Raw genomic sequence first — 21,963 nt, 5'->3', positions numbered from 1 at the left:
CCCGGCGGCGCACTAGCGAGGCAGCGCGCCGGCCCCGCTGCAGTGAGGGAGAACCAGCGAGCGAGCGAGCCGAGCTGAGCATCTGGAGGAGCTGTGACCGGTCAGGGGAGGCGGTGGACGGGGAGAGAAAGAGAGAGAGGAAGGAAGGAAGGCAGGAAGGAGGCTCCGGGAGGACGAGACGAGAGGGGAGGAAGAAAAAAAGGAGGCCCTCCCTGGACGCGGGGGGACGTCGGGTAATGTCTTCCTTTACCTTAAGTCCGTTTACGGCCTGGAGAGGGGAGGCAATAAGGCAGGGGAAGGAAGGGGGCGTCGTGGCGGGCTAGCGGAAAGGGGGGACATTTAGGCGGAAGGCAGGAAGGAAGCTGGCTGGTGCGCGACGTTTGCCCTATATTAGACAGCTTAGAGTGACGAAAAAGATGGACCGCGAATGACCTCGCCAAACGCTGCAAGCAGGGCCTGGAAGAAGGCCCCCCGATCCCCCTGGTCTTATTGCAGCCAGAACCGCCCCCAATACCCTCCACCCCATTCCGTCCTTCATATCATAAATATGACTATTACGTATAATTGTCGGTGAATTATCACCACGATGACACCTTCCGGTACCTTCTGTTAGCATCCAAATGGACAGGGGGCAAGTGAACGCATCACCTGTGCCGTTTTTTTTAAAGCACTCAAGCGTATACTGTACGTCCGAGTGCATAGGAAATTGTGAGGAAAACACATTTAAAGGTACAGCAATGCATGTGCTCGGCCCTAAAACGCTCCAAAATCCTTCCTTAAACAAAAGTAACCCAAATTAGGTGAAATGGCTAAGATTATTATTTGTTATTATGGTGTTATTTACACCCAGTGCAATGGGATAAGGATTTCACCTAGATTTTGTCCAACAAGGGGTAAAAACTACCAATACCCATAAGCTAATTTTACCAAGGAATGGGTCACCGGGTTATCAGTAAAGTTGTGGCTAAAAAAAGCACACATTTTATTTCGAAGGAGAAGCAGCTTTCCCATCACATTGGGTTGCCACACACTTAAAACTGCTAGATCAAAAAAATGGACCGACCCTCTACTTCAGTCAATTTGTTTTTTTGGGTAATTTTGTACACAAAGTTGAGTCAAATTGACCTAATTTGTGGTCTGATCCAAATTGAGTCTTTAGCCCAGTAGCTTTAAGTGTGCATATCAGTCACGTGATATGTTTTGGACAGTTTTTAGTCTGGATGTTCTTAATTTTTTTCATTTGTATCCAGGCTTGAGCTACTACATATACTCTTAGAGCGAACGCTTCATTTATGTTTATTTTTATTTTCCAGAAGAAGAGAGGAGAGGGCTCATCTAATTTTTTGCTCACTTTTTAATTTGAATTTTTGGAGTTCGCCATCCACTATCTCCCGCCCCACTCGCCATGCCGTCCAATGCCGTCATGGCTGCGTTCAAAGGCTCCGACTCAACGGGAAGCAGAACGGTAAGAATTTGGTCCAGATTTGCCGTAGCAAGTTTGTAGTTTGTTTGAGCCCCTGCATCAGATGCTAACTTCCGTATTGTACCCGTCGTCTCACGCGATGGCACTTTGTGACAAGGGCTGTGATCATCGTTGAAGAGGACACGCCAGATGCAGTTTGGCGGGGAGGCTTGTGTCCTCTTCCTCTTGTCTTCTTTCCATTACACAGTACAGCCCTTGTTGCCTGGCAACAGCTTTAATCAGCGGCTACTCGGACAGAAATAGTGCACAGTCGGCATGGTAGTGGTACCCCTGGGCTATGATGCAGCTTCCTGGTGTTTGTTTGTTCCCCCCCCTTCTCCAAAACACGGTTGAAGCCGAGTGTCAAAATGGCGTTCTGTTTGTTTGTTGTGTTGAGGAAGTCGCCTTGTGGCAGCAGAGTGAGTCAGCCCACAAAAGGTGACGTTCTTCACATGCAAATTATGCCGCCGCAGCGCTCGCGAGGCGCACGTGCCGAGCTGAGCAAGAAAATTCATTCAAATTGACGTTGAAACGTATCACCTGTGTTTGCTTGTCAAGATGATTGCATATTAAATTGCAATCACAATATTGAGGAGAAAAATGGCAATTGGATCATTTTTCAGAATTGTTCTGCCTTAAAAAAGTTCACCAGAATAGATTGGTGAGTAAAATTTTTCTTTTGTTGGAAAAAAATAATATTGAATAATAAATAGTCAAGCAATCTTACTAATGTACATTTAGCATTTTTGGTTTTATTTGATGAAAATATCTCGTTAGCCTTGAGCTCAAAAGTGTACACACCCGTCATCGACAGCCTCTTTGCACAGATGAAAGGCTACAATATCAATGTTGTGTTGCACTCATCAGCAGAGTGAAAGCACGACGACAGCCGACATGCAGCCCATGACGGATGAGGTTCACAACGTTAGCGTCAAGCCGACGCGGAAACGCAAACATCTCACCGTAAGTACAGATACTTGATTTCACGTATTTGTGAGGACATCTTTGACGTGTCACATTTAAAAACATCCTAATCACCCACAATCACCATTTATGGCTGCACTTTGGTCATTGTAAGTGTGTGTGTATAAGTCTGATTAACAGGTTGTAATTATCAGTTAGTGTATTTTAGTTTGTGTCCGTGTGCCTTTCACAGATAGAAAGCGTCAGCGACTCCTTCCAAGATGGCGTCCAGGCCCGCCCTGGGGCCCTGGCGGCCCTCCACAACGGCGACGCGGGCGGCCACGTTCCAAATCGGACGTCCGACGTCCTCAAGCCGGAGAGGAGGGAAGCAGTGAACGGGATCCTCAGGGAGCTTTCATCCTCCCCATCCCCCTCCTCCTCCTCTTCCTCCTCCTCCTCCTCGTCCTTCGCTTATTCTTCCTCCTGCCGGCCAGAGGACGGAGTCCAAGGTCCGAGTCCCGACGAGAGGGACGACCGGACAGCGCCGCACAAAAAGCGAGCGAGGCGGAAACTGGAGCGACCCACCAAATGTGAGTTGCTTGCGTGCCTTCCAGACTTGCAGACATTAGTTAGTTATTAGTTTACTGTACATTACTTGTTTATATAGCAAATCAATATTTTTTTCAACAGTGAACATTAAAAACATAACAGTAATTGTGCAAAATATTAATATTTGTAATGTATTTTTAATAGGTGATATTTTCAATATTTTTTAACAGTAAATTATATATTTTTATTTGAATTGATTTTGATTCATTATTTTAATAGTGCAGAAAAACATTTCATGTAATTCTTTAAAAAATAATGTAATAGTACGAAAATATTGTTATTTGGAACAGTAAACCTTCCTCTTCTGTAAATTTTTAATAGTAGAAAAGGAATATTTTCCTTAAAAGTTTCATAACAGTGCACAATTGCATGTTAATCATTGTAATTTTTTTTAATTAAATTTGTAATCCCCCCACAGACAAAAAAATTCCCCATCCTTCCTAAGATGCTAGTTGTCGTGGTGTACATTCAAAGAAAGAAAGCAATAAATCACAGCGGTTCCTTGGGGAGGGAGACGATGACAGGCTGAGATGGAGATTAGCCCCCACCCCTCTCTGAATGCCTCGCTTTCATTCACCCGCGACCTTGATGAGGGCTGAGAAGAAGAAGCGTAGAGCAGCGTAGAGCAGCGTAGAGCAGCCGAGAGCGCCGCCTGGCAGCGAGCCTCCTTCGGGACTCCCGCTGGCTCAATGGCGTCGTGCCCAGAATTGCACTCCAGCTGTGGTTTCGGGTTCTCAGGGACCCTCAGTTTTAGCTCAAGTTGAACGTGAGAGCTAAAAACCCGTCTTGAAACCCTATCCTTGGCTTTGAACCCCAAATCAAAACCGTATCCCTTACTTGAAACTAAAGGCCAACTTGAAACTATCACCTGAGGTAGAAAACAGAAAACTGACTTCAAGTCTTCATTTTGAAACCGGAAGACGTGCGGTGGAACTTGTTTTGTCAGCTGCCGCTTCTCGAGCCCGAGCGGGACCTCCATCAATCCTTAAGAGGATGGTGTTTAAATAAAGCGCCTGGGTAAAAATAAACCAAATGTAAATGCCGAGACATGGCTTGTATTTTGTTAGAGGAGGTTACACAAATGAATTTTGTTGGCACGCCGACTCCATTTTTCCATCCATTTTTTTTCTCCTTGAATGGTTGACGCCTGAAAAAGCAGGGTGGTATACTTCTCAACACGATGCAAAGAAAGATGTGGCAATAGTGGAAATTAAGTGTCTTTTTCCTCTGCAGATGTGGAACACACGGAGCAAGATGACAGCGAAGTGGTCAAGAGTGAGGTAAGTGTCCTTTTTATGATCCCGACCATCCTGGGTTATGCGTCAGTTAGCTTAGCTTAGCTTGGCTTGGCATAGAAACTGGACCAAGGATGTTATTTTGGCACACGACGGATGAACCAACCATTCACAAGCACAGGAAGAAAGTTGATCGATTTGCAAACACAATTGAGGAGATGAGCAAGTTGCTCATTCTGAAAAAATCAGCGGCTACTGGGCAGTTAGCCGAGGTTAGCATCAAGACGAGAACGTCGGTGACTAACGTGAAGTGAAACGTTTGCTCTTGGCCTTTACCAAAGAAATGGTACCTGGTGTTAAATTGTGAGACATCAAATACACTTGGAATTTTTCCGCGAATGTTGACAGGATCGGCAGACGGGAAGCTTCTTTTGGAAGAAACACGTAGCTAACTTTGAATTTTTAAAAAACAGGGAGATCGTGGGAGGCTACGCGGGGGAGTTGGCGGGGAGATCAGCCTTCGTCAGAGGCCCGTGCCCAGAATAACCTTCCAGGCCGGAGACCCTTATTACATTAGCAAGCGGACCCGAGAGGAGTGGCTGGCCAAGTGGAAGATGGAGGTGAGTAGCACAGCCACCGCCATTTTGAAGGCGGCACGGGGGTTTGGTTGCCAGATGTCGGGAGCCAAGTGTATTTGATGGCTATCACGTGACTGTACCTTTTGATGTCAGTCCATTTCCTGGCCGAGCTAGCCTCACGTGCTTCCCACATTTCCTCCTTTTGTGCTGCCAATCGCGTTTGCGGAGGAACAAAAAAAATCACATGTAGCCGCATCGATGTCATGAGCTGGAATGCGTCTCCGGTGCTCCTGTAGGTTTTAGTTTGGCACGGTTACCGATGGTTACCATGGAAATGAAGCCTCGCTTTATTCCTATCATCGTAGACGTGGCCCATTGATGCTCATGTCGGCTGCAAATTTTGACATTGTCTTTTTTTGCCAGTCAATCAGTCCGACTTCCTCCCATAGTCCAAAAACTTGGTTCTTTTGTAGACTTGAAATTGCCCCCGAGTGTGAATGATTGTTGATCTGCAGCATAAATCTTGGAGCTTTTTTTTTTTTTTTTTGCATCCTGGTCAAATGTCGTTCCTGGTTGCGAAGTGGCTCGGCTTGTGGGACTTTATATTTCCATTTCTCCTTCCTCGTGTCACCCCTCCCCCACTACGCCTTCCCCCCACTCAGCTCTGCTCAGCGAGTGGCCATAAAAGTGACCGGGTAGAGGAAATATTGACACACGTAGCAGAATGGCCACAAAGTACGACACAAGTGGCGCAAGTTTGGTGCACCTATTTATTTTATGTTATTTGATTTTGTCATTTTTTGTTTTACCCACAAAGGTGCCCTAAAGGCATCAATTGCAAGGAGGGTTAAGAAAGCGTTTTTAGATGTCAGGATGCCACTGCACGGCCACACGGCTTAAGGTTTTTTTAAAATTGTTTATTTATTTATTTATTTATTTTATTTTCCTCTCCAAAAAATGCGCCTACTGTTACAGTGGCTCTCCCTGCCCCATTCATGATTCGGTGCCTTGCAGATTTTGAAGCGTTTTGCGGCAACTTGTGCGCTCACAAGAAAGCCTCCTCCTGGCCGGCCGCCAGATGCTCGGCGAGTCCTCTCCAGCCAACCAGATATGCGTTTGGGCCACCACCTGACCCTGAATTCCCAGACAAAGAAATGTGCATGCCTGTGTGAGTGAGTGGAAGTGAGGGAAGGGGCGGGGGCAGGGGCTTGAAAAGAAAAAAAAGGAAGAAGAGACCTCCACACTGGCTGGACTATGAGGCTCGTGTTTGGGTATGTGCACTTGCATTTTTTGTTTGCATGCTTGGTCTGATTGAGCAGAATATGCTGACTGCAGCCATTTTCCATTTGGGACTTCTTGTTGTTGTTCTTGTGTTGTGCGCGCCCTCTTCCTGAGAAAGGAAGAATTTGAGCGTGCAGGATTCGGCAGAGTTGCTTGAGTGGTGGGTTTTTTCTCACCCCCACGTGAGGGTCGATTCGTGCAGCAACTATTTCCTGTTCCACTGCGGCACCTTGTAGTGCTTGTAGTGGTTTAGCTCACGTGCAAGATTCACAATGTGGTCAAGAGAGAAAAATGATCGAAGCAGCACTTTGACAAAAGAGGCTTCAAGCTTTGTGTTGGCTCCGCCAGCTCGCAATCAAACCAAAGCAAAGCGAATTACACTTTGTGTATTTCAAACAACCTCACGGCTTTGCCTTAGGAATACTCTGCTTAGTTTAATGTTAACAAATGCCGTTGACATGCTAACTCTTAGCATCAATGTTGGGGCTATACCAGCAACTTTCCATTGAACACCAACAGTGAAGCAACACATGTAGACAGATAAAATTACGAGCATATATTCTTTATCGTTAATGAACTTTTGCTATTACGTCTTATTGTTTCTTTTTTTTTTGGTTCAATAGAAAACGAGTTTGTATTTGGCCATTTTTCAGCCGCTCAGCCCCAAAGCTATGCTATATGTGAACCTAACTGTACAGAGTCCAGCAGACAAAACTGCTCCCGCTTTCGTCTTTCCTGGCCGTTGGGCTGCGAAACCCGCAAAGGTCAGACTTCCTTTTGTGTGGCGGCGGTGGCGTTGCATGAGGAAGTCAACCCATGTGAGCTACGCTAGCCGCTTCATCTTCCTGTCGCTGCGGCTTTTTCACTTTTCAGAAAAGACACATGATGGCGGGTGAAAGTTTTCCCCGCCTTCGAGTGCACTCTGTCACCCTTTGAGGCCCCGACGGGGTGTCGGAGTGAACCCGAGTCGGATTATCAACTTCTCAGATCTCTGCGAGAGGCAAAACTTCACGGTCAGTCAAAAATAGGGGTTCAAACATCTCAAGGCGAGTTTGGGTAGTTGAATGAAGTTTGCAAGCGTGAGTTTAGAGTTTAAGGGTTTCAAATTAAGGCTTCAAGCCTGGGTCGTGGTTTCCAATTGTTGTCTTAAGCAAGAGTAAGAGTATTAAAGGAAGGTTTTAAGCCAAGGTCGGGGTTTGAAATGGTCTGTGCTGTGGATTTATAGTGGTGTGGCCCCAAGTGTCAGCGAGCGTGTAAACCATCAAGATTGCCTTCATTGTTGCCTTCATTGTGTCTTCGCCGCTTCTTAACCCCCGTTCGTCTTTGAGAAGCGCCCAAGTGAATGTACACTGTGAGGCCCCCCGAAAAGGGAGGAGTAGGGGGGCGCTGGGTCACATTTACAAGTGGGAGGAAGTCTTGTAGTCTGGTCTTTACCGAAACTGGAGCAGCACACAGGACGGGCTGGAGTGTGCCCAGTGAGCGAGATGCGCCATGTGGTCCTCGAGGCTTTCAGGCAGCCAGTGCGGATATTTAGAAAGCGCCATCAGCCTCTCGATTGAGCAGCATATGTTTCGACTCCACGCCCACCCTTAAAGGGCTTATTGTTTACAGGAGAGGGGGGGGCTTTTTTTCTGGCTGACGCCTTTCTCAGCTTTGCAAATTGCGCAATGTCTGTATGTACGTTCATGACGACAAGTCAGCTTGGGATTTTAAAAGGAGCTGGGTTGAGGTTTGAACTAAGTCTTGGAGGTTAGAGTTTCACATTTGGGTTTCAAGCCTAAGTTCAGGTTTCCCCTCCCAGACTCGGGTTCCGTGTAATTCTCACATGTGCTCATCTCTTTTTTTTTTTTCCCAGGCAGAGAAAAAGGCCAAACTGATGTCAGCTATGAACACAATAACGGATCCGGAGCCAGGCAAGGAAAGCGAAAGATCAGAACAGGACATTTTGCCCAGTCAACGTCTGTCAGCTCTCAAAGCGCCTCCACAGGAGCTCCGCCAGCCTCTGCAGCAACGCCAGTCTCCGCCGCCTCCGTGTCCGCCTCAGCAGCAACCGCAACTGTCTTTGCCACAACAACAACAGCAGCAGCAGCAGCAGCAGCCTACAGAGCCCGCCTCACCTACGGTGGCCACCACCCCTGAGCCTGTCGTCATTGTAGGTGGAGACAAGACTTCCCCCAAAGCTGCAGACACTGAGCCCGAGTATGAGGTAGGAAGACGACAGCCTGGTCAAGCACTTTTTATAAGAGTCATAAGAGTGACGCTTTAAGAAATGGCAAATGGAAAAAAATGGGAGCAAATAGGGACTTTAAGTGCCATTTCCAAGTGACTAAATGCTGCCGTGTGGTATTTGCAGGACGATCGTGGTTTTGGCATTGGCGACCTTGTCTGGGGAAAGCTGAGAGGGTTCTCTTGGTGGCCGGGGCGAATCGTGTCCTGGTGGATGACGGGGCGCAGCAGAGCCGCAGAGGGGACCAGATGGGTCATGTGGTTTGGGGATGGCAAATTCTCAGTGGTGACTATTTCCTTTATTTTCCAACTTGACATGTTTGGATCACGGAGTGATGGGAAAGTGAAGGCTTTCTCTGTTTTCCTTTTCAGGTTTGTGTTGAAAAACTCTTGCCCCTCAGTTCCTTCAACAATGCCTTTCACCAACCGACCTACAACAAGCAGCCCATGTACAAAAAAGCAATCTACGAGGTGCTACAGGTAAGAGTGTGAAATATGAAAGCCTCGGTCAGAGTTACAATTTCTGGCTTGAAGAGAAGATCAGGATGTACCAAAGGGACGACTTTAGCTGGTTAATATGGTGAACCCAGGTGGCCAGCAGCCGCGCAGGCAAAGCCTTCACGCTCCGTCCAGACAGCGACCACAGCGATAGCTCCAAATCTGTGGACCTCTTGAACAAGGAGATGATTCAGTGGGCTTCAGCCGGGTTTCAGCCGACCGGACCCAAAGGCTTGGAGCCACCGGAGGGTAAGCACAAGAAGATTCGAGGGAAAGTCGAGCTTTTGTAGTAGCTTCTAACGAATGTTGAAACCCGCAGAAGAGCGCAACCCATACAAGGAGGTCTATCCAGAGATGTGGGTGGAGCCAGAAGCCGCCTCCTACACGCCGCCACCACCGCCCGCTAAGAAGCCTCGAAAGAGCAACCAAGAGAAACCCAGGGTCAAGGACATCATCGACGATGGAACGCGAGGTAAGAGAGTCTCATTTCATGCTAACGAGCAGTACGTCTCTTCTACTGGGTCAGAATAGACTGACTCCTGTGGTGTACCTCAGGGATGCCTTCTAGGCCCCCTCTTGCTGCTTATTAGTCTTTTGCACATAAACTTTTTGGCTGCCTTTTTGAGGGTCTCAACATTTGGGAACATTTCTCAAGTTCTTGTAAGGTCTGTCTCAACAGGACGCAGTTAAAAATCTTAAAGAGCCACGCGCAAAATAGAACCGAAACCAATCGATTGTGATGATGTTGCGTTGTCGTTTCAGAGCGACTCATCTACGAAGTGAGACAAAAGTGCCGCAGCATCGAAGGTAAGTCATGCAAACGGTCGCCGAGTCTTTGTCCCCTGTGACAAGTCGTTAAGTCGTCAACTTCTCCACACAGACATCTGCATCTCCTGCGGAAGTCTAAATGTTAGCCTGGAGCACCCGCTGTTTGCGGGAGGAATGTGCCTGGGCTGCAAGGTGGGAGACTCTGCGCCAACTAGTGGCCACTTCAAAATCGTGCAGTCTTTAGCGTGTTGTTGACGTGATGTTTTCAGAACTGCTTCTTGGAATGCGCCTACCAGTATGACGACGATGGCTATCAGTCATACTGCACCATCTGTTGCGGCGGACGCGAGGTCCTCATGTGCGGCAACAACAACTGCTGCCGGTAAATCGTGTCGACGTCCTTTCCAAGTCAAAGTGTAGTCAAGTGTCAGTTTTGAATTCAAAGGGGTGTGTGGCCAGGTGCTTCTGTGTGGAGTGCGTGGACCTCCTGGTGGGCCAGGGCGCCGCCCACGCTGCCATCAAGGAGGACCCGTGGAACTGCTACATGTGCGGCCACAAGGGGGCGTACGGTCTACTGGACCGGCGCCCCGATTGGACCTGCCGCCTGCAGCATTTCTTCGCCAACAACCACGACCAGGATTTCGTAAGTGACGCGCACGGTAACGTTCGGCTTACCGTTGTTACATGTTGATGATTTCACAAGGTGTTGCTGCCCTCACAATTTAGTAACGGCGTGTTCTTCGCATTCCACCGTAGCAACCGACAAAGCTCTACCCACCCATCGGGGTGGATAAGAGGAAGCCAATCAGAGTCCTGTCGCTATTTGATGGCATAGCAACGGGTGAGATGCGTGCGCAAGGTTTGTTCGAAGACCAAACGACTGACGGGCTGGCGGGCCTCCTTGTGGTTCAGGGCTGCTGGTGCTGCGTGAGCTGGGCATCCAGGTAGAGCGCTACGTGGCCTCGGAGGTGTGCGAGGACTCCATCACGGTGGGGCTCGTGCGGCATCAGGGCCGCATCATGTACGTGGGCGATGTCAGGAGCGTCACGCGCAAACACGTGGGTTCAGCCGCGTCCGCTTTTTGACTATGGCATCATTAAAAGTGTCATTTCATCTTCCATCCATGCTTGTTATCTTTGCAGATCCAAGAGTGGGGTCCTTTTGATCTGGTCATCGGTGGGAGTCCATGCAACGACCTCTCCATCGTCAACCCCGCGAGGAAAGGCCTTTATGGTGGGCGGATAAGCAGTTCTTAATATTTTGAATTTTCTCCATATGAAACGCGTTGTTGACGTCCGTGTGGACCGTGCCGCTGCAAAAGAAGGCACGGGCCGCTTGTTCTTCGAGTTCTACAGGCTGCTGCATGAGGCTCGGCCCAAGACAGGGGACGAGCGGCCTTTCTTTTGGCTCTTTGAGAACGTGGTGGCCATGGGCGTCAGCGATAAGAGGGACATATCTCGCTTTCTGGAGGTACGCCCACGTGCCAGGCAAACATGCTCCTGGATTTCTGCCAATGACATCATCTAGTGTGCCTTGGGAAATGTGCACCAGTGCCAAACATTAGTCTAACGCCCTCGAGCCGCAGCAAAAGCTCTTGATTGATATTTCTTCGTTTGTTGTGGTCTCCCTCCTCTGGTGGTCAGTGCAACCCGGTGATGATCGATGCCAAGGAAGTGTCGGCCGCCCACCGCGCCCGCTACTTCTGGGGTAACCTTCCTGGCATGAACAGGTCGGTGGGTGAATGGTGAGGGAAAGCATCCACGTGGACTCAAACATGATTGCTTCGATCACCATAGTAGCCATGGCTTTCCTCGTGTCCTTTACTGTTTAGGAAAACTTTGGAAGCTTTAGTTTGTCTACGAGAGGCTTTGAGATGTATCGAACTTTTGTGCGTGCTTTTGAATATTTAATATACATACAGCAATGTTCTCATCCAGAAATAATCATGATGCAAAATGGCTGATGAGTTGTTGCCCATTGATTTGTCTCAAGCAAAACATTTCCTCCGCAGGCCTCTGGCGGCCATGTGCAATGACAAGTTGGACCTGCAGGACTGCTTAGAACACGGCAGAACCGCCAAGGTGTGCCACGCGTGTGACACCGGGGCTGCACATGTGCTAAAACGTGTGGCTCACTTGTCGCTCACTTGTCGCTTTCTTGTGGCATTTGTCAGTTTGACAAGGTGAGGACCATCACCACCAGGTCCAACTCCATCAAGCAGGGCAAGGACCACCACTTCCCTGTCTTCATGAACGAGAAGGAGGACATACTGTGGTGCACCGAGATGGAGAGGTAAGTGCCAACCAATGAAAAGGGCTTTTATTGCAAGAGGCGAGCCCAAGAGCCCTCTGACATCAATTTCAGTCAACAGCAAAAAGGTTGAAAATGGCTTAATTCATCCGTCTCATTCTTATATCTCCTTTGAACTTGTCCGACTTCCAGCACGTCGGCGTTTCTCCATTTCTCTCGTCGTGACAAACAGAGAATCTTTATCTGTGCTGATTTTAAATCCAAAACTGCCTACCAACCAGACTTTTCAACCCCCCTTTGGCAATTTGCTCTCATCGACTATTCTCATTCGCCGTCCTTTCTGCATTTCCATCAGGATCTTTGGGTTTCCGGTCCACTACACGGACGTGTCCAACATGAGCCGACTGGCCCGGCAGCGTCTGCTGGGCCGATCGTGGAGCGTTCCCGTCATCCGCCACCTCTTTGCACCGCTCAAAGATTACTTTGCTTGCGGCTGAGCGCCCGTTTTGCGACGTCAGAGCCTTGAGCCTCCGGAGTTTCACACTCGGTGTAGACTTCACACTTTCTATTTGTTATTCTAATTTAATTTTTTTAGCAGTGTTATTATCACCTCAATTTGTTTTTGTGCAAGCTATACTTGAGACTATGCTTTCAGAGAAGAGCTAAACACGGGGCGAGCGTACTGTATGTTTTTTGCTGTGCTTCCGGCGTAAAGGGAGCTCCAAGAATCCAAAAAAAAAAAAACAACCCCACCGAGATCACATATACCTCGTCGTTTACAGCTTCTGAAGGTAATAACATAAAAAAAAAAAAGGTACTACTACTACTGTAATATGGCTACAATGCCGTGGTGCTCAGCAACGGCGGGAAATATCGTCTTTGCTTGAAAAAACAAACAAGTGTTGAAGACGCTTGTGCTTTTTTGCAGCTTTTCTACAAGTTCTTAATGGTGCTCACTTGTTCACAACTCGCCTTCCTCAAGTGCACAAACTAAGCTCAGCGACGACGTTTCCCGCCGTTGGAAAAAATAACGTCGCGTTCCAAATTGAGCGACGACATTCACTGTACATTTAAAAAAAAAAAAACTCAACATGGTGCAGCTTCACAAAAGTCCTTCTACCTTTTTATAGCAATTTTATGTGTGCTGTTGTATCAACATTATAAAAGCACTTTTATACTTTTATTTCCTTTTTTGTATTTGATTTTTAAATCTAGGTTGATGTGATTTGTTTTACGGTGATGTGAACTATGCTGGCGCAATACGTTTTTGTGTACAGTAGGGCTGTGCCAATTGTGGGAAAACTATGGATTTTTTTTCTTTAAATATATGAAAGCTTTTATTGTAGGACATATTGTATAGTCAGACCCCCCCCCCCCCTCTGTTTTTGGTTGTTGTAAAGCGGCGATAAATATACATTGCGTGTAAAACCGCCCAGGTTTTGTTAAGATTGTAATGTAGAAAACAGCCTTTCTTAAACACAGCACCAACTCCACCCCAAACAAAATCTGTAAAAGGTTGCTATAAACAAGTGGTTGTCCTTTATTTTTTGTTCAAATCGCAAGATTGGTGCACCAACCAAAACCATCTCTTGATTGTAATCATGCAAAACCTTAACATGGAGGATTTAGGCGTTGGTTTGTCAAAACGAAAAACTGACAACATATATTAAAAAATGTTTTGAATGCCTATTTAAAATATTTTAACTCGATCTCTTAATGTAACAAACTTCTTAAGTGACCTTATCGCCACCCGTTTCCTTCCTTGCCGCAAAACTTCCATTGTCTTGTTTTGATTTTTGAAATGTAATGGAAATGTACAAATGTAATTCTTGGCTAATATATAATCAATGAGTGTTTTTTGTTGTTTTAAAAGAAAAATCATGTGATGAATTTTGATTGCGATTTAGATGTAGTTTGGTCCAGTGTTTCCCAACTTTTATTCAGCAACGGCGCATATTTTACATGAGGAAAATCTCACTTCCTATGAAAATGTCATAGAAACTATATGTACTGAAATAATGTTACTATGACTAATAGATAAATTGTGGTCACAATTACTGAGTGCCAAATATAGACTCATTTAGTTGAACACAAATTACAACAGGTTAATTGTACCTTCTGCCCTCCAGGGGAAGAGCATGTCATTGTTCTGCCTGTCACTATATGTCACTGGCATAAATAGAAATGTCGTAGAGAATTTGTGGACCTATTAAGTGAAATTCCAGAGTTAGTTGGATGCCTATTCCTCATCGGTTGTTGCCTTTTGCCACGCACGATTCCCGTATGTCTCGCAGTTTTGTGACGTCATTGCACAGCCCTTCACCGGCGGTGTGTTTTTAAGATTTTTTAACGCAGCAAATGTTGGGACTTTTCAACTACAACTCAATTCACGGCATCTAAAAATCTGTTTTAATGGGAAGAAAAAAAAATCGAAGAAGTTTTCTTACGTTGTTTTAGACTTTAAGGGATTGCTGTAGTCGGTGCTTATCTGTGGGACAGTTGTGAGGAAGAAAAAAAAAAAAAACTGTAGCGTGATGTATTAATGCGCTTGTTTTTTCCCCCGACCTTCCGATTGGTGAAGTTCTCCATGTCTGTTTTTGAACTGTTTTTCCACAACACTGGTCAAGACGCGTCGCTGCAGTCCACGCGACTTCTTTTCTAAAAGCGTCACTGTTGTTTATAGCCCATGTTCTTCGGATTTCAGTTGACCGAAAATGTAGCACTCAAACCTTCACGCACACAAGTTATGTGTCAGTTAAGTGTCCAGAGAGAAGTTAAAGACTCCGTATGTAATTGTGCTGGAGAACACTTGAATAAATGCATTGTTTTTTTTGTGGAAAAAAAAAAAGCATCTTGTTTGTGACTCATTGTACACATTTACAAATTTCATACCGTGAAGCTTAGTATATTAGTCATTAATTTAAAAATCAATTATTTTTCAATAGTAAAGTTTCCATTTTATTAATGTCATTTACGGGTTAGAAAACGGAATTTTGGGGATTAGCCACAAAATTAACCAATTAACCAATAAAAGTTTAAATTCAAATACGGTACCAGCAAACTTCATTCAAACTCATTCAATATGGCAGTGACGTCGACGTAAGACGCAACACTGAACGTGCTATCTATTTATAATGACTGTGATTGGTGATTTCCGCTGTTGGCCGCGCCTCTTGTCGCCTGTAATTGGTTGCTCAGGCGACCATCTGTGCTGAAAGTAAAGCTATCAAATTTAGGCAAACAAAACCAGAAGCATTAGAGGAAACAGTAGTATAAAAGAAACGTTTGTGATATTGCGTTTCTATTCTCATCCACATTAACGTGTTGTGTTACAGTGTATATATGTTGACAATTTCGAAGCAAAAATTGAAGTATTCTTTGGGTTGGGTTTTTTTTTTTTTCGTTTTTTGTTGCCATACACCAGGGGTCTCAAACTTCAGGTAAATCAGGTGTGTTCAACGAGGAAAACTTGGAAAACATGTAGGAATGCGGCCCCCGAGGACTGGAGTTTGAGACCCCTGCCATACACAGAGTAAATCGAGTCTTCTCTGCTTTGTTGTGAAAGCCAATACAGGAAATGACTTCCAGCGTGCCGCGCGAACGCCAGCTTAGCGTAAGCCGGGTGGTCCTGCACCGGCCGGGGAAGGCATCCATCTGCCCTAAGTGTGTGTTTGTCTCCTGGGCTAGTGTCGCATTGTGTGTGTGTGTCGAAGGAGCCGAGCAGACTTGCTGCAACTGCACACTCGGACATCAGGTATGCAAGGGCGGTTACCTTTCTTTGGGTGCACCCGGTAGATGCGGAGCCTCCCACAAGAGGGAGGAGGGGCTGCAGTGGGGATTTGATTTAAAACCCCCGGGAGAGGCTGCACGGCTACACAACTACTACCTCCAGGGTTGTTTTTGTTACTACAAAAGCAGTTTAATGGATGTTTAGGCAGCAGAGGCCGTATTAAGAGGAGGAGGGAGGAAGAGGAGCAGGTGGGTGGAAGGGGGGGGGGGGGGGGGTAGGCGTTTCTGGGTCGGCTATGAAAAGCTGTCTGACGGACATGGGTTTCTTTGTTATCATTGCAACCACATTAGTAAATTGAACAATACGCTTTGCCAAACGCGCAAAGTAAACAAATAAATGTACGAGCACGTTTGGAAATGCCTTTTTAAAATATCACATTTTACTACAATTAGGTACCTCGTTGGCGCGTTTTCATTATGTATGATTATTCTTTTGATTTATGGCGATTTTGCTTCATAATACGACCCTCGTGTTGTCATCATCAAGGCAGGGATGCCATCAACCTGCCGCACCCGCATACGCAAAAAGGACCCACGCCATTACACATGGGCGTTATCGGTCAGAACACACAGGGGCAAAGAATGCCAGTCATGCTATTAGATGCACATTTTCAAGCTATATTTAGAAAACCGTACTGATATTTGGGACTATTTTTGATGTTATTGTGGATGAGCAAGGCTGTTTTAAGACGGTGGGCGTTGTCTGCTTTTTGAGGGATAGAAAGAAAGATAGTCCATTCATTAATATAGGTGCAACTTTGGAACTACATAAAAAGGGGAACTTTTTGTTGCATTTAATGGAAAGAAATACAGCAGGTGTGCCCAAAATAGGGCCTAAAGGCCAATTGTGTCCCGTTATCCATTTTTAGCGGCAAATCAAAAACTCACACGGCCAAGTTCTTTCCTGTATTGTACTGCTTACTTTCTACACTGCATGGCATGAGGGAGAAAACTAAGATTTTTTTTTCCCCATCTCACTTAAATAGACATTGTAGCATTCAAGGCCGGGGAAAATAGACTTTTTGTTACATCAGTTTGAGGTCACGTCAGTGTCCAGTCGGGCTGTCAGTTCACAGGCGGCGACTGACACGAACGGCCACCCGCTCCACAAACCCAGCTCAGTCTCAGCCCAGCATTTCGCTCGTGAAGTCCTTGGGACACCGTGACATAGTGATACATAGGCATCAAATTCGACTGGATTTTAGTCAGCCTTCCCTCGCAAAATGATTCCGGGTCTGCCCCGCAGAGCGAAAGCCATGACGACCAGCGCGGCCACAGTGCGGATCCTGATCAAGGGCGGCAAAGTGGTGAACGACGACTGCACACAGGAGGCCGATGTCTACATCGAGAATGGCGTCATCCAGCAGGTGGGCAAGGAGCTGATGATCCCTGGCGGGGCCAAGGTGGTGGACGCCTCCGGGAAACTGGTGATGCCCGGTGGTATCGACACCAGCGTGCACCTAGAGGAGACCTTCATGAACGCCGCCACGGCCGACGACTTTTACAGCGGCACCAAGGTAAACCGCAACTCCACGGGATGGAATTTTGAAATATTTTTACAGGTCGAGGAAATCTTGACCTGAAACCCTAATCCTAACCTTTTCCAGTTCTCGTTATGAGTTTCTACTAGTTGTGAGTAACAGCTGCATAGAAGTCATCGGATTGCTAAAATGGTCTGGCACATTCCATCGCGTGATGGACTTGACTGGACTGGAGCCATCCAGACAGAATAACCCAGCGAACCATGACTGGAGGCACTCCCATGACTTTAGTCGGCCAGCAGACGCTGCCTCTCTTGTCGAGCCTTGCCAAGCCTTGCCAAGCCTGTCTTCCTCCGCCCCTCCTAACTTGCTCCTGGAGGCAAACGCCGGCCCGTTTCCATGGCTACCGGGGAGCTCGCTGCAAATTCCGCCCTGAGGCCTTTTCACACACACACCATTGTGCTCTGGCAGAGACAATGGCCCTCAGAGCTGCCACCACCATCAGTGCTATAAATATCCAGACCCAAGACACAATCCTCCACTCTGGAGTTGACAGATGCTGTCGTAGACAAAATCACTTTCTAAAACGTAGAAGCTTGCGAGAAAAAGTTTGCGAAGCCTCTGGAATTGCAAACATGCAGGACAATGGCCCTCAAGTAGCGGGATTGGATACTTTGGTTTTTTTCCTAGGCAGCCTTAGCTGGAGGTACCACCATGGTGATAGCGCATGTCCTGCCAGACAAGAACGAGTCTTTGCTGGAGGCCTTTGAGCAGTGCCGCAGCTCGGCCGACGCCAAAACCTGCTGCGACTACGCGTTGCACGTGGGAGTCACTTGGTGGGGTCTCAAGGTAGTGCAACATCTTCTCTCCTTCCAGGCACAGGTTCACGAAGACACAGGTCTCAGCATGTCGGCAACTTTGGACTTGTCCCTGCAGGTGCGTGCCGAGATGGAGAAGCTGGTGAGGGAAAAGGGCGTGAATTCCTTCCAGATGTTCATGGCCTATAAGGACATGTACATGTTGAGGGACAACGAGCTCTTCCAGGCCCTGCAGCACTGTAAGGACATCGGTGCCATCGCCCGAGTGCACGCGGAGAACGGGGAGCTTGTGGCTGAGGTCTGGGACCACTTTCGCTTCAACCTTTTTATTTATTTGATATGATAGGGCTGGAATATGGATTTTGAAATCAAATTGCATTTGGTTCTCGTGTTATAATTGCAAGCCTTGTTCCCTCACCAGGGTGCGAAGGAAGCCTTGGAGCTGGGCATCAGTGGTCCAGAGGGTATTGAGATCAGCAGACCTGAAGAGGTAAGACCATCACATGGCCAAAGTCCGGATCATTATAAACCAATGACACCAATGCACCAAACCACTCCCGTGTGACTCTTCAACTGGACCGTGACAAACTGAATCGTAATGCTGGGTGGAAATGTGCCTTTAGTGGTGACGTCACTTGAATAATAAATATACTCAGACTGGACGTGCTAATTGTAAGGCATGACCTCATCTTGTATTTTCACAGTTGGAGGCGGAGGCGACCCACAGGGCCATCACCATCGCCAACAGGGTGAGGGAAAGCAAGCAAGCAAGAAGACAACAATCCCACAAAAAAAAAAAAAAAATCACTCATCTGGGTTATTTTCTTTTCCCCCGTTAGGCCCGCTGTCCGATCTATTTGGTTAACGTGTCCAGCATGGCAGCGGGAGACGTGGTGGCCACGGCCAAAATGCAAGGTGACGCCATTGCAGATGTTCTGAATGTAATGAAAGCAGTCTTTCCAGATTTGAATGATAAAAAAAAAAAAGAGTACTTAATATATGGCTTCAAAATTGTGAAAATTTCAAATATTGTCTCAACTTCCCAACTGTGGGCCTGTGAAGTCCTTTAAGACAAAATTAGTCTACTCGAGTCCCACCAGAGATGAAAACAAACCCTTGAGGAGGCATGTACAAGTGTGGCACTGTGCTGTGCACAACAGGGAGGGTGGTCTATGGCGAGACCACCACCGCCCACGCTGTGCTCAATGGTGCCCAGTACTACCACCAGGACTGGGCCTACGCCGCGGGGCACGTGACCCTGCCGCCCCTGCGCCTGGAGCCCAGCACACCTAATTACCTCATGAGCTTGCTGGGAAGGTTAGCTGTACCAACAATTGGCTCAAAATGGAGGTTCTTGATTGTGGTTTGAGACCTTCCTTAATGCTGCCCTGATCTTGTCTCCTCTCAGTGACACTCTGAGTGTCATCGGGTCTGACCACCGTCCCTTCACCACTAAGCAGAAAGCCATGGGGAAGGATGACTTCACCAAGATCCCCCACGGGGTGCCGGGCGTTCAGGACCGCATGAGCGTGATCTGGGAGAAAGGCGTGGTACGTGTGTAGCGGGGAACCAAAGTCTGTTCCGTCGGCTGATGTCTTCTGGATTGGTTACAGATCGGAGGCAAGATTGACGAGAATCGCTTTGTTGCCGTCACGAGCTCCAACGCGGCCAAGATCTACAACCTTTATCCCAGAAAAGGAAGGATCATTCCGGGAGCAGATGCCGACGTGGTGGTCTGGGATCCTGAAGGCTCCAAGTATGAAACCCGATCCGTCTCCACTCATCGACCGGCGCAGCTTTTATTCTACTGAACCACTCTCTGACTTAATGCCCGCCTTGCAGGATCATTTCGGTGGAAAACCAGATGCAGGGCGGCGACATGAACCTTTATGAAGGTCTTCGCTGTCACGGCGTACCCTTGGTCACCATCAGCCGAGGCCGGCTGGTCTACGAGAACGGCATATTCACGTGTGCCGAGGGTTCCGGAAAGTTCTGCCCTCTGAGGACTTTCCCAGACTATCTTTACAAGAAGATGGTTCAGCGAGAAAAGGTACCAGAGGGGAAGCTGCTTTTGCTCAGAACTTAACTGCCGGTTCCTTTGACGTTTTTGTGTGTGTCGGTTGATGTACCAGTGCCAGGCGGCCAAGCGAGTGGAGCGCGAACCATACACGGGAGATGTGGTGGCCGTGGCAAACGCCGGAAAGAGGGACGTGATGACTTCGGACCTAGACACTCCGACACGCCCCTGCACCCGTCACGGCGGTGTCAGGGACCTCCAGGAGTCCAGCTTCAGCCTCTCCGGTAGGGCTTGACATTACACTCAAGTCTGACAAAACTGACAAAACTGCTTTCCCAGGTGCCCAGATCGATGACAAGATCCCCAAAAGATCTTCGGCCAGGATTCTGGCGCCACCCGGCGGGAGGTCCAGTGGAATCTGGTAGATTCTGAAAACACCCGACGGAAAGGACGATATTCTGGGGGAAATGTCCGTCCGAGCGAGATAAGGTTTTGCTTAGAATAATTGTGGGTAAAGGCGGTCATCTTTTAAATGTTTTATTTCTTTTTAACCGAGCCCGGTTTCTAAAGAACTGAAGCCCAATTTGAACGGCGGTCGCAAAATATGGCAATTTCACCCAAAGAAACAAAATTTCATCAAGCGAGTGTTAGGGAATCTTGCTTCTTAGGTTACTACTTGAAAAGAAACGTGACGTCACGAGAAATCGTGAGTCTTTTCTCACTGTAAAAAAATCAATGTTTTGCACTTGTGGGGCGTCCGCCTTTATAGCCGGCGTGGTGATTTTAGCTTTTTCATTTTGTATTGTGAGCCGTGGTGAATGATTTGGCAAAAGTTGAGACCGTAACGTGGGCGACGTATTGTACGCGTTTCGCCGCAGCTGAAGGAAAACATGGTGCAATTTGAAATTTATTTGTGTTTTTTTTATATTGCGATATTTGCGCATTGAAATGATGTCAGCTCCCCAGTCAAGCTACCGCTGTGCAGTGTGCCCTCATGATAAATGAGGGCACACTGTACATCCGATTTGATGTCCAAACGAGGCTTCATGCTGCTTTGGTTACTTATAAAATTTTTGGGGCGTAATATGCTCGAGTGCGTGTTATTCACTGGTTTTTGCGGTATGTCAAGAAGGTGTAAGGTTGAAAGAAAATAATTTGAATTTATTTTTCACATTTCTGCCATCCATTTAGCAAGAAACACGAAATAGGTTCTGTTTTCAAGCGACCGTCACTATTAAAGAAAACGCGCTAAGTACCAACAGTGGTCTGCGTTCTTTGCCGTGATCTGCATCTTCCACAAAATGCAAAAAAAAAAAAAAAGGCTCACCTAAATTGCCTTTTTTCCTCACACTCGCATTGTTTTGTACTGGCTGAAATATTCTAGACTGCACATCTCTTGATGTATTTATTATCGTAGCACTGTGAAAGATCCGCTGATTGAAAGCAGTGAGCTTTGAAACGCAGACATGTCCTGAAGGCCACTCAAATGCTGCCCGCTCCTTCAAGGAGGGTTCACAAACTGAAACGCACTGATACTTTTTTTTATTGTTATCTTCAGGTATATGTTTGTCATTTTACTTTGTGAATATTTGTCTTAGTCCTTGATTTGTTATGTTGAGTACCATATAGGACTTTCAGAACGTTATTCTTATGATACAATACATTGACGTAGTCTTTATTTTTTGGGGGGTAACATTTTTTCATTCTTAGACCCAGAGGTTCGTGGAAAATAAAAACCCCAAAGTAAAACACTGGTGCTAAACATTGTGGTCATTATGTATGGTTATGTTTCTTCCTTTCTCGCATCGTCCCTCACATCATTCCAGTGAAAATAAATGACGGTGCAATGTCTGCTTGAACTGCCGCGTCTTTATTAATTGGCATGCTCACTGATATTATTTTTTATTGTTTAGGTGGCTATGGCAGCTCATCAAAATACTAAAATGCTGGAGGCTTAACTGGGCGATAGATTTCTGACGGGGTTATAGCACCCCCTAGCGCCATTCGAGCAGCAGCAATTTAAGAGAGGCGGGAATTGCTTTTCGTCA

General features: G+C 46.9%; 2 protein-coding genes across 11 annotated transcripts; both read left to right on the top strand.

Moving 5' to 3' along the window:
* The first annotated feature begins 3 nt into the window (after positions 1 to 3).
* Positions 4 to 13,663, top strand: LOC148385551 (DNA (cytosine-5)-methyltransferase 3A-like). Of its 8 annotated transcripts, none has more exons than XM_088356482.1 (23): positions 5 to 233; positions 1,314 to 1,465; positions 2,330 to 2,425; positions 2,619 to 2,955; positions 4,208 to 4,254; positions 4,683 to 4,829; positions 7,924 to 8,274; positions 8,422 to 8,580; positions 8,667 to 8,774; positions 8,885 to 9,041; positions 9,112 to 9,264; positions 9,555 to 9,599; positions 9,673 to 9,752; positions 9,830 to 9,942; positions 10,020 to 10,203; positions 10,317 to 10,401; positions 10,473 to 10,618; positions 10,703 to 10,793; positions 10,885 to 11,030; positions 11,204 to 11,304; positions 11,572 to 11,641; positions 11,734 to 11,852; positions 12,166 to 13,663. In XM_088356482.1, the coding sequence occupies exons 2-23, from the start codon at positions 1,406 to 1,408 to the stop codon at positions 12,305 to 12,307; spliced, it is 2,937 nt and encodes a 978-aa protein (XP_088212608.1). In that variant the 5' UTR covers positions 5 to 233; positions 1,314 to 1,405; the 3' UTR covers positions 12,308 to 13,663. The 8 variants fall into 8 exon arrangements, 6 of the variants coding, with proteins under 6 accessions (XP_088212612.1, XP_088212610.1, XP_088212611.1 ...); XM_088356483.1 differs by having other exon boundaries at positions 10,882 to 11,030; positions 11,204 to 11,289; XM_088356481.1 differs by having other exon boundaries at positions 10,882 to 11,030.
* A 1,733-nt stretch (positions 13,664 to 15,396) lies between these two features.
* Positions 15,397 to 21,774, top strand: dpysl5a (dihydropyrimidinase like 5a). 3 transcript variants are annotated; one of them, XM_088356491.1, is made up of 13 exons: positions 15,397 to 15,564; positions 16,846 to 17,116; positions 17,771 to 17,929; positions 18,017 to 18,196; positions 18,320 to 18,388; positions 18,603 to 18,647; positions 18,738 to 18,813; positions 19,059 to 19,215; positions 19,307 to 19,448; positions 19,512 to 19,654; positions 19,741 to 19,948; positions 20,031 to 20,199; positions 20,255 to 21,774. In XM_088356491.1, the coding sequence occupies exons 2-13, from the start codon at positions 16,856 to 16,858 to the stop codon at positions 20,338 to 20,340; spliced, it is 1,695 nt and encodes a 564-aa protein (XP_088212617.1). In that variant the 5' UTR covers positions 15,397 to 15,564; positions 16,846 to 16,855; the 3' UTR covers positions 20,341 to 21,774. The 3 variants fall into 3 exon arrangements, with proteins under 3 accessions (XP_088212617.1, XP_088212618.1, XP_088212616.1); XM_088356492.1 differs by lacking the exon at positions 15,397 to 15,564 and adding an exon at positions 15,631 to 15,788; XM_088356490.1 differs by lacking the exon at positions 15,397 to 15,564 and adding an exon at positions 16,186 to 16,291.
* Positions 21,775 to 21,963: the final 189 nt, after the last annotated feature.

This window comes from Syngnathus floridae, chromosome 16 (genome assembly GCF_059516105.1).
Source record: "Syngnathus floridae isolate MCC-2025c chromosome 16, RoL_Sflo_1.0, whole genome shotgun sequence".
Lineage (NCBI taxonomy): Eukaryota > Metazoa > Chordata > Actinopteri > Syngnathiformes > Syngnathidae > Syngnathus > Syngnathus floridae.
Note: the sequence above shows the minus strand (reverse complement) of the source record. Positions and strands in the feature narration are given on the sequence as shown.

Bases quoted from the DNA above. Each gene is read 5' to 3' on its own strand.
- dpysl5a (XM_088356490.1), top strand. From the start codon at position 16,257: ATGTTATTGTGGATGAGCAAGGCTGTTTTAAGACG. The intron at 18,389-18,602 runs GTAAGACCATCA...GTATTTTCACAG, and splicing joins AGATCAGCAGACCTGAAGAG to TTGGAGGCGGAGGCGACCCA. The intron at 18,648-18,737 runs GTGAGGGAAAGC...TTCCCCCGTTAG, and splicing joins CCATCACCATCGCCAACAGG to GCCCGCTGTCCGATCTATTT.
- LOC148385551 (XM_088356481.1), top strand. From the start codon at position 1,406: ATGCCGTCCAATGCCGTCATGGCTGCGTTCAAAGGCTCCGACTCAACG. The intron at 4,830-7,923 runs GTGAGTAGCACA...TTTTTTTCCCAG, and splicing joins TGGCCAAGTGGAAGATGGAG to GCAGAGAAAAAGGCCAAACT. The intron at 10,794-10,881 runs GTGGGCGGATAA...CCGCTGCAAAAG, and splicing joins CGCGAGGAAAGGCCTTTATG to AAGGCACGGGCCGCTTGTTC.